The sequence below is a fragment of the Mytilus californianus genome, unplaced genomic scaffold (assembly GCF_021869535.1).
Source record: "Mytilus californianus isolate M0D057914Y unplaced genomic scaffold, xbMytCali1.0.p SCAF_2, whole genome shotgun sequence".
Taxonomy (NCBI): Eukaryota; Metazoa; Mollusca; class Bivalvia; order Mytilida; family Mytilidae; genus Mytilus; species Mytilus californianus.
The window spans coordinates 109,610,367-109,622,072 of record NW_026262668.1 but is presented as its reverse complement, the minus strand read 5'-3'; the positions used below and the strand labels follow the sequence as shown (position 1 = coordinate 109,622,072).

Sequence of the window (11,706 nt, the reverse complement as noted above, 5' to 3'; positions counted from 1 at the left end):
CATGCTAACACTCGATGTAAAAATATCATACTCATTTTGAAATTAGCATAGAACATGGCATGGAATAATTATTACATAATGAAATGGATAGTATGTTGTTCTTACACATCGAATCATTTATTTAAAGTATATTGTAAAACATGTGATTCAAATTTTTATATATAAAGACATCATACGTAATGAGATTTCGAATTAATATAAGATTACAAATTGTAAAATATTATAACAATGCTTTGAATTCCAGAATTTCAAAATACAGGATAATAAGAAGAAACGAAAAACGTTTTGATAAATTTAAGTTATTCAGAATCCTTGATATGAATCCTTAATTAGGTATCATTTGTCGTACTGTATGATATTATATAACTGTTTATGAACCTTGTTTTATTTGATTAATGACTATAAGAAAATTATATTTATTTCTTCTTCAGATGATGTTGAATCTGCACATATGTCATCACTTACTACAAAAGGTATGAACTTGTAAAACCATGTCAAGTAAGACCCCATGTATTGATTAAGCTCCTTTAAATGTCTCTGGGGAGTTCTATTCGAAAACTACTCCGGTACTTGATGACTGTCGGATACTATTCTACTTTCGTTGTCAGGTTAAGATTTTGTTCCCCACAGTGATAAACAATTTTATATATTTATTAGTTTTAAAGTTGGTTATTTTATTTTATTTCGGACGCACGAAATGATAAATTGTTATTTTCATTTCATAGCACTGATTGATACCACTGCTGGTTGACTGTTCGTCTCAGAGGGTATCATCAACTTAGTAGTCAAGGCATGATTTATAAATTTTTTATATAAAAATAACCCATTGAAAGATTAAGAAATTAATAAGAGACTGAAGTTCCAACTCCCTCAGACAAAGTTTAGCTTGGGTGAATTTGCTATTGATTTTTCATATAGATCTCAACATTTCTTATTATGCATACAATTGCAATTAGTACATTGGTCACAGGTTTGAGTTTGCAAATGAAGGTAAATCCAGAATATCGATTCGGACGCACGAAATGTATAAAGTGTTATTTTCAATATCAATTATCTGTTTAGTGTAACTAATGTAAATGAATTAGTGTGATTATTTGTGTATTCATATTTAGTTTGATATGTTCTTTTTAACGTGTAACTCATCGGATTTTTCCTAACAGTCTATATGCAACGGATGGCACATATGTATTTCGTTCTGTTTTTGCCATGGCATTGTCGATTGGTTATAAGTTTGATTACCCCTTCGGTAATCTATTGCCTCTCTTCTCGCACATGAACTAATGGATTATGTCTAGAATTATGTCAGAATATGGACGAATCAAGAACAAGAGGACGTGAATATTTTTTCAGAATTAGTTAAGGCTTTAAGGTCGTCGATACAAATCAGACTATAAAACAAAAGATTAAAAAAACTTAATGAATCTACGGACACTACTGATATACAGATTATTAATTATGATTTGCATATTACAGTCACTGATCTTATCGGAAAAAAGTACACTATTAAAAAATGTTTCAAGTAACTATTTTACTTTATCTTTTAGCTCCATTGCAGACATTGGATGTATCTCTAGAACTTGGCAAAAAGCTCACTGTTTCATGTTACCGTAATATAAAGGGCGATGCATTTAAGGTAAGTCGAACGGCCACACGAGTATTTAATGTTTTATATCATACAAATAAATATTTTTTAAAAAGTCACAATTCAGTTTGGATATTATTTTTTCTTTGAACAAGAAAACACATATTTTTATAAAACATGAAATGTAATTTTATTGAATCATTATATATAAAGCAACTTTGTAAACAAAAATCATTATAAAAAAACAATAATGATCATATAATTGTTAAGAAAACAATTTGTCAAGTGGCTTTGTACTTAAATGGCTTCATGGTGTTAAGAAATATATACTTTGAATGTTTAAAATTTGATAAATCTTCATTTATCAAGGCAAATGAACGATTTCCTTAACTGTAAAATGAATACATGTAATAAAAAGTTATTATTTGAAGAACTTTCTCTTATATATTCAAAAAATTTTAAGCAAATTATTTGTGACTGTTTGTTCTGTGACTTTTTGTCTTATTAAATTTGTGACTTTCTGTCCCGTGAATTTTTGTCCTGTGACTTTCTGTCCGTTTACCATAGGGAAATGCCCTCAACCGCGTTGTAACTAACTTCGATATAGTAGTGTAAAGTATAGACTGTGGAAATATAAATACATTTTTTTGGTAAATTGTATTCACTACAAAGATAGGAATGCCCAAATTCATAAACAAAGCCGTTATAACAAAATTAGTCGTTCGGTGCTTGTATGCAGTAATATTCAAAATGCAAAAATCATCAAATAAAAAAAAAATGCGGTCTAGTAAATATGAACGCTGTTGGATGGTCTCAAGGTGTTCAGTATGGTACAAAAAGCATGACAAACAATCGTAAGAGTAATGTTCAGAATGTGTTAATTGTAAAACCAAAATGATGCTATAGTAAGGTCAGCTACTGTTTGTAACAGATGACAAGGTCAGCTACTGTTTGTAACAGATGACAAGGTCAGCTACTGTTTGTAACAGATGACAAGGTCAGCTACTGTTTGTAACAGATGGCAAGGTCAGCTACTGTTTGTAACAGATGACAATCTCCATAAACGTAAAAACTTTCGGGATAGCTAAATATAATAGATTTCATTCCATTCTCAATTTTAAGTTCTCAAAAAGTGTTGCGGACAAATGTACGGAAACTATTACTATTTCCCTTCGTCTTGGTGATAATATTTGCTCCTAATTTACATTGCAGGCTATAGTAAATCCAGTTTCACACTGGTATCACAATGGCAATAGGATAACTTCAAAAGACAGACGCTATGTTGCGGAATATTCTAAAGATCAAAATGTGGTGAAACTGAGTATTCGAAAGCTTAAATACAAAGATACTGGAGTAGTAGAATGTAAAGAATATTTGTCTGACGTGTTACTGCGAATAAACTTGAAAGTAAAAGGTAAACAAACGATTGCACTTGTACACATTTTTTGTACTTTTATTCTCATTTCGCTTTTTACTTGGTATTTTTGTAGACAATTAACTTTTAATAAGAATTCAATCATATCACAAATATTTTTTTTCTTCAAATGGACACCCTAGGTTTAAGATAAAATCGGAATATCGGATGCATTACAGCTTCACAGCTTTTATATGTTTTAGAACCCTGCAAAGATTTTCAATGTGATGGTGTATGTGTCGAATGGTCCCGTATTTGTGACAAAAATAAAGATTGTCCGCGTGGTCAAGACGAAACTTTTTGTGGTAAGTTGTAATTAAAGTATTGAACCAAATTTGAAATGATTTTATTCTACGTGTAATCGGTAAAACTTAAGAAGGCACATCCAAATTCACATTCAAAATTAGGGGTATAGTGTCTCCTTAGTCTGACTTTATATAATAACTATTCCGTGACAAAGTAAATAGAAAAACAGTAAACCGAAGAAAGACATACCAAGGATAAAGTCAAAAAGACCACAACTTTCCACAAAACACTTCACAAAAGACCTAATATTTGAGCAAGTCTGTTAACCTGAAATTATAATAATTCTTTATTGCAAAACAAACAAAAACCAATTTTGATAAGAATAACTCAGCAATATTAAGATACACGATAAAAACAGTTATTAATCTCCTTTCCTCATTCTAATAAAAAAGAAACGACTGCTTTGTTTATATCATTGTTGATTGAATTAGTATAATTGCGAGTTTATTGGTTTAGTTAAGTGTATCAATATTTTAAAAAGGTTTCTCTATTATTTTTTTTTATTAATTTTACAGTTAAAGAAAAAATGAATTTTATCATCTAAGATATTACAAATTTTACATTTTCTTTCATTTCTTGGTAATCTCGTACATCTTCCAGTTTCTATTGATATAATGACACATTTGTCATTTTATAAGTCTGAAAACAGTTGTTATATCATGGCTAATTAATGGTTGAGCATTATGGATATTTCATTTCTTTCATAAACGATACAGAAATGAAAGAATGTACGTAAGCCTACCTTCATTTTATTATTTATTTTGTCATTGATTAACATGGTAGCTTTAAATCATCCAACGAGACAATTATTACAAATATTTACGATTGTAAGAATATTAGTTACTCAGAAGAATAGGAGTATTTTTATCTTAACATTTTAAATACCGGATGTATTTCGTAGACTTTAAAATTAGTATTGGTTGCTTCCCCCCTTCAGATTTTGAATTAACGTTTTAGGGGGTGGGAAGCGGACAATAACAATTTTAAAGTCTACGAAATACATCTGGTAGATGAAAATTTCTGACACATAAGTGTGTTGATTCAGTACAAAGACGAACATATACATATGACATTTGCTTTTGATCGTCCTCAATAGGTGTGTGCTACTTTCCGCTGGACATTTAGCAGTCGTCAATCAATCGATCATAAAACTTTTTTTTCAAAGTCTTCTTCAGACATATGTCTTACAGCATTTAAAACTGGAACATATAGGTACTCTCAATCTAAATTAAAGAAAGATCTCTGATTTCGTTATCCTTATATGAGAGCACGAGTTCCGATAGATTTGCAATTAAATCAGATTGAGGTTCTCTGAAAAACCTTATCCTAGAATAAAGATTCTTCGGGAGCAGATTCGAAAAAATTTTAAAATCAATATAGATCATGTGTCCATCTTTTCAAGCTGAGATTATTAAAACACATATACCTATCTAAACATTTCTTGACCGGTCACGGTTTTGATTCGATATGGCGAGTGACCAACCTCTGTGTCATAGTAATCTCAGTTTCAAGTTTGCTGAACAAACGTAGACACATGATCTGTATTTTAATTAGATTGAATCTTAATAGAAAATCTTCCCTTTTCTAAGACAATTGTACATGCCGTTGATTTATATTAGAATTTTAATTTTAACTCCCGTTAACTATACATTTAACTACGTATCATTTAGCAGCGATGCTGAATATGATGGACTAAAGATACAAAACAGAATGTATGAACACATCTGGTACAGAGGACGTTACAATTGCCTGGGGCATGGACACCCTTTGTTGTTTTATGTTTTACATCTGGTACAGAGGACGTCACAATTGCCTGGGTCATGGACACCCTTTATTGTTTTATATTTTACATCTGGTACAGAGGACGTTACAATTGCCTGGGTCATGGACACCCTTTATTGTTTTATGTTATACATCTGGTACAGAGGACGTTACAATTGCCTGGGTCATGGACGCACTTTATTGTTTTATGTTTTACATCTGGTACAGAGGACGTTACAATTGCCTGGGGCATGGATACCCTTTGTTGTTTTATGTTTTACATCTGGTACAGACGACGTTACAAGTGCCTGGGTCATGGACACCCTTTATTGTTTTATGTTTTACATCTGGTACAGACGACGTTACAATTGTCTGGGGTCATGGACACCCTTTATTGTTTTATGTTTTACATCTGGTACAGAGGAGGTTACAATTGCCTGGGTCATGGACACCCTTTATTGTTTTATGTTTTATATCTGGTACAGAGGACGTTACAAGTGCCTGGGGCATGGACACCCTTTGTTGTTTTATGTTTTACATCTGGTACAGACGACGTTACAAGTGCCTGGGTTCATGGACACCCTTTGTTGTTTTATGTTTTACATCTGGTACAGACGACGTTACAAGTGCCTGGGGTCATGGACACCCTTTGTTGTTTTATGTTTTACATCTGGTTCAGAGGACGTTACAATTGCCTGGGTCATGGACACCCTTTATTGTTTTATGTTTTACATCTGGTACAGAGGACGTTACAAGTGCCTGGGGCATGGACACCCTTTGTTGTTTTATGTTTTACATCTGGTACAGACGACGTTACAAGTGCCTGGGGTCATGGACACCCTTTGTTGTTTTATGTTTTACATCTGGTTCAGAGGACGTTACAATTGCCTGGGGCATGGACACCCTTTATTGTTTTATGTTTTACATCTGGTACAGAGGACGTTACAATTGCCTGGGTCATGGACACCCTTTGTTGTTTTATGTTTTACATATTTTCTTTATATTGTCGAGCCTGCGAAAAAAATTGCGGAAGCGAGACAAAGCAATCTTACATTTCGCTGTTGCGTGGCGTCGTCGGTTCAATCTGTGTTTTTGTTAATCACCAATAACTTTGTCAAACTTCATGGAATTTTACGAAACTTGAACAGAAGCCTTTTTTGTGATCATAAGACAGTCACCAGAGCAAATTTTGGAAAACATAAATTCCTTCTTTTCCGTATTTTACTGATTAAAGGAATGGATTTTATGGCAATCAACGTTTTGATAAAGTCTTGGATTACAGGTTTTTTTAGAGATCAATTACTTTGTTACACCTTCATTGTATTTTATGAAACAATGACAGAAGCTCTTATTTGATTAAAACCGCAAGAGAATGTTATGAAACTTACACAGAAATTTCTTCAAGATCAAGAAATAGCATCTATAGATTTTTTTTTTTATGTTTTCATTATTTGACTGATAAATGTACTTAGTTATTGAAAGTCAACATTACACTTTAACACTGAAAGCAGGCGAAACGATCCTTAACATTTTTTTTTACAATGTTGTCGTCTATACAAACACAAACTTAAATGTATATCTATCTTCCATCTACTCTAATTTACGTTAAAAAACAAATGCCACCAAGCACTTTTGGAAAATTTTGTAGATTTTTAATAGCTCTAACTTTAGCTTCATCGTTCGAATTTATACCTAAATCTGGATTGTTTTAGTATTTTTATTAGATATTTACTTTCTAAATTATTTCGGAGCTTATGTTAATTATTTTTTTTGGTTAACTTATTAATGTCAGTTTAATTTCAAATAGATGTATATCAATGAGTGATTGACGAGTTAATGCAGACATTTTCGTTTAAAGAAAATGCATTAATGAATACATTCGATCCTTAGTTGGAAAATTGTGTAAATATTTGAAATCTGCTTGGCAGATTAGATCACATCTAATTAGTTGATAATTTGTCTATTGTACTATATTAGAATATTGTTCTCTGTTGTTTATTGTGTGTCACAATGTAAATATCTATTTTTTTTATATAGATTAGTCCGTTGGTTTTCCCGTTTGAATGGTTTTACACTAGTAATTTTTGGGGCCCTTTATAGCTTACTGTTCGGTGTGAGCCAAGGCTCCGTGTTGAAAACCGTACTGTGACCTATAATGGTTTACTTTTATAAATTTTGACTTGGATGGAGAGTTGTCTCATTGGCACTCATACCACATCTTCTTATATCTATGTGTTGCTATAGCATGTAACTACTGCTTTGCAAATAAAGAATTCATTCATTCATTCATTCAATTCATAAAAACGCACGAAATTCCTTTCTTCAGAAAGCCCCGCTCATGTGTGTTGTAAAACAAAACAAAAATGTATGCATGCAGAATGAAATTACGCGCGTATATAATTATTGAATAATTTCTAAAGCCTGGACCATTTAGAACCTAATTGAAAATATATGTTCACTTTGCGTTTCTTTCAAAACTAGCTTGTGTGAAATAGAATCATTTCAAGGAAATTATTGAATAATATTATTTGAGCCTAAGATGGAAACACAGTCAATCTCCACTAATAAAGGACACTAATTGATATAAAAACTTTAACGTTTTAAATTCTTATACATTACGTTTTGGAGCACATAGCATCTTATAGAAATTCTTTATATATACAGATTCTATTTTTAATCATCTGGTAGATTTATCTCGAAGCAAAATGTCTAAAGAAAATGATGGATGTTGTGTCTTTTTATGTAACCATATGTATTTCACAAATCATTTTTATTGCCTCTTTGTTTAACGTCTAGTAGCAAATATTCATGACGACAAAATTTTTAAGATAAAATATTAATACATATGTAATCCTATATTCTACTAGACCGACACACTGAGTCGTAATTTTAACGTGCACACGCTAGCTTACAATTTATAGCAGTCAAAGGGAAGACATAATGCTACGCAGATACACTATTCTGACTCCGAGTCAACCAGTTTTTGCTTCAAGTGCTTTGCAGCAAAGCAGCAAGTACAACTTTTTTGGTTTGTCGGGGTCGTTCCCACACTCAAAGCGAGCATAATACCAAGAAATCACAAGGGCGATTCAAAAATTCGGATTTTAATTTAAACTGTAAACAAATATTATTGTGTCATTTTTGTTGTTGTTTGTTTTGTTTTTCTGGTGTATCAATATCACATTATAGTTTATACGTACGTGTTTGCTAAATTAATCGAACTTTTATTTTTTAGAGTTAATTGCAGACGTGACAGATGGAGCCACGCCAGGACGAGGCACTGTAGTAGTTCTGCTGAATAGAATGAAAGGTTGGGTTTGTTATGATGGATGGGACCAATATGGTACAGATGTTCTCTGTCGCTCTTTGGGATATAGGTTTGTATGCATGATGGGACCAGTCTTGTACAGATGTTCTCTGTCGCTCTTTAGGGTATATAAGTTTGTATTCATGATGGGACCAGTCTTTTACAGATGTTCTATTTCGGTCTTTAGGATATAGGTATACATGATGGAACCAGTCTTGCACATATGTTCTCTGTCGCTCTTTCAGATATAGGTTTGTATGCATGATGGGACCATTCTTCTACAGATGTTCTCTGTAGTTTTGTAGAATATAAGTTCGTAATGATAGATTGTACCAGTCGGGTACATATGTTCCTTGTCGTTCCAAAGAATAAAAGATTGTAAGGGTGGATGGGACCAGTCTAATACTGTTTTTTTCTGTCTGTTCTTTATGATATAGGTTTGTTCTCAATGCTAATTTTTACCAGTCTGGTAGAGTGTTCTCTGTCGTTCTTGAAGAAATATGTTTGTTATGATGCTTGGGACCAGTGTGGTAGAGATGTTATCCGTTATTCATTAGGATATAGGTTTAGGATGGATGGACCAGTTTGGTACAGATGTTCTCTGTCGTTCTTTAGAATAAAGATTTTTTAAATCCCAGACCGGGCGCAAATTCATTTGACAATTATATACAAGGTTTCCAGGCATGATGATTAGTTTTAGTCATCTTTAAGAAAAAAGTGAGCAGATAATGATGAAAATTACAGACTTTGTGGAAGGCATAATTTATTAGTTCAAATATAAAAGTAACTGTTATTGAATTTGTTGAACAAGAATTTAAGAAAAAAAGAAAGTAGCTAATTTTGCAGTTAGCTAAAAACAACCCTTTCGAGCACCGCATCAAATATTTTTGATTTGCAGATTTCCAATCAGTTTTGTGTTATTACCGTAACTGACGCGTTTCTATGTACATGGTTGAAACGAAAACAAGTAAATTATTCATGAACCTTTATATCGGACAACAATATTCATCGACATTTTATAAACCTTAAGGCTGATGCTACATCAATAGATGATTTTTGTTTGTTTATGATTCTCTAATAAATGGATGGGAATCTGTTGCAAAGAATAAGTTAAATAAATGGGAACTTCAGTGGCGGATCCAGAGGGGGGCGTAGAGGGCGTACGCCCCCCCTTTGCTTGCACTTTTTTTTTTTTTTTTTTTGTAAAATGATTAATCAGACTAGACTTCGTGAACTTTGCCATTTCCCGTGTATTTAATTTTTATGCGACAATTCTTTACTTATAAAGATATTGTTCGCTCGTATTTACTGTAATATATTATTGATTATGTCAAAGTCATGTGATTCTCTACGGTGGAGTTGACCAGTTCGTCGAAAAAAACGTCACTCAGTCATTTTGAAATTCAAATTACAGTAACACATTGCTTAGGCTGAGGATGACAAGCATGACACCTTCAAAGCGACAAAGTATTGGGCAAGAACGTTTTGACTTCTATTTCACAATCCAACCCAACAGAAAGTAATACTCTATTACACTCTAATGAAAAAAAAGTTCCACAGCAATATTATTTACCTACGAAAACATGTTCAACCCCACACGCCCCAGCCCATTAATAACATTGCTGAATAGTGACCCAGTCAGTAAGCTCTAGATATAGATTTAAAGTCTAAGGTACGGACCATTTGATCTGAGGGGGCAGTCTGAGATATTTTAGAGAAAAAATTCTGACCCGGATTTTTGCCTTAAACAAAAATTCTGGCCGTATCTGGATTGAAAACAATAATCTTGTCCACTTTTTTGCAATTAGAAAAAAATATTTTCAACAGAATTATTTAGCATTAAATGAACATGATGAATAAAAAACGGGCGAAATTTTTTTTGGGGGGGTTGCATGTGAATCCCATATCTGACCGGAATGTCTGTTTCGTCGAACTGATATACTGAATACTTTTTTCAAGGCCCGACTGCAACCTGCCTGCTGGGTGTGGCCTATATGTCTCCATGTGTCGACCGTCATTCACAACTTCATTGTCATTTCCGACTCATTCGTAGCCTTTAGTTCATTTGGAACCCCTCACTTCCCTTGTTAGGTGAAACATTTCAACCAAACATTTGGATGAAAATTGCTTGTTTGTCTTTCTTCGTGTCGGTCGTATTGAAAATTTCATTGAATAGCCGTATATCTTGTTTACAACAAGAAATTTGTGAGGTTATGCTAACTAACCATACAACAAACGAGAATTTTCCATGTCAATTTTTTACTGACAAATCCCACATCAAATATATTAATTAGTACATAGCTTTGGATTCATCCAATCATTTCATAATAGACAATTGATGGAGAGAATACGGCACCAAAAATATCTAACCCCTACACTTTAACTATAAGATGCATTTTACACTTATTTTATGTTTTTTAGCCAAAAAAAGGTCCAAAAATTTTTTCGCCTCGCTCCGCTCGGCAAACTTTAATACTACGCCCCCCCCTTTCCAAAATCCTGGATCCGCCCCTGGGAAGAACTACACAATTTTTGAGATTTATCAGATATGGCATGTACTAATTCTAAATTACTAAGATTTTCATTATTGGTGATATCCATAAGCGGTTGGTCCAACTGTGTGATTGGAAACTGATTGAGAAAATGATGAAATAGATATGATACAATTGCATTTTAGCACTTGTCAAATAATGGAATAATGTGAATTTTTTTTGCAATAAACAGCATTAAGCAGTAGCTATAAACAAGTATTATTGTATAATAGTAAGTTCTATATCAATCGTGACCGTGTACGTATGTGATAGTTAATAAAGATGATTATTGATTCTTTTGCAGTAGAGGAATTGTAGGGAATCCAAGAATTCAGTTCGAAGACAGAGGCTTTCTAGTGTCTAATATAGAATGTACCGGCGATGAACAATCACTAGCGCAATGTAACAGAAATATAACCAGAGTGGGATCTTGTCAAGCAATAGCAACCGCCTTATGCATGAACAAGTAATATCTACAAAGTATCCATGATATAATCAGTAACGTTTTCTTAACTCAATTTTACGATGTAAAACCAAAGTAAAAATGTACAAACGAATAAATGTTTTCTTAATTTTTATTTTAAAATATGTTGTACCTCAATAGTTACAGGGCAAGTTGTCGAAATCAACGTTTATATGGATGAAGAGACCAGAATCCTGCAACCTTTAAGCGTCTCTTTGTTTTGTGTCTTTATGTTACTGTTTTATTAAAGTATCAACATCTATTCATAATTTGAAATGTGTAGCAACAAGGTCCTAAAATTGTTCAAGCATCACCCAAATTTTATTCATGAAAACTGATTGG

At 32.8% G+C, this 11,706-nt stretch overlaps 1 protein-coding gene across 1 annotated transcript; it reads left to right on the top strand.

Annotated features, from left to right (window-relative positions):
* Positions 1–431: 431 nt before the first annotated feature.
* LOC127730746 (uncharacterized) lies at positions 432–11,425 on the top strand. The gene is made up of 6 exons (XM_052239276.1): positions 432–473; positions 1,545–1,633; positions 2,795–2,996; positions 3,200–3,301; positions 8,299–8,440; positions 11,206–11,425. Exons 1-6 carry the CDS (start codon positions 452–454, stop codon positions 11,369–11,371), a joined length of 723 nt encoding a protein of 240 aa, XP_052095236.1. The 5' UTR covers positions 432–451; the 3' UTR covers positions 11,372–11,425.
* Positions 11,426–11,706: the final 281 nt, after the last annotated feature.

What these genes read in the sequence shown, in the direction of transcription:
- LOC127730746 (XM_052239276.1), top strand. Translation starts at nt 452, where the DNA reads ATGTCATCACTTACTACAAAAG. An exon ending in AATAAACTTGAAAGTAAAAG is followed by an intron (nt 2,997 to 3,199) that starts GTAAACAAACGA and finishes TATATGTTTTAG; the next exon opens with AACCCTGCAAAGATTTTCAA. An exon ending in TCAAGACGAAACTTTTTGTG is followed by an intron (nt 3,302 to 8,298) that starts GTAAGTTGTAAT and finishes TTTATTTTTTAG; the next exon opens with AGTTAATTGCAGACGTGACA.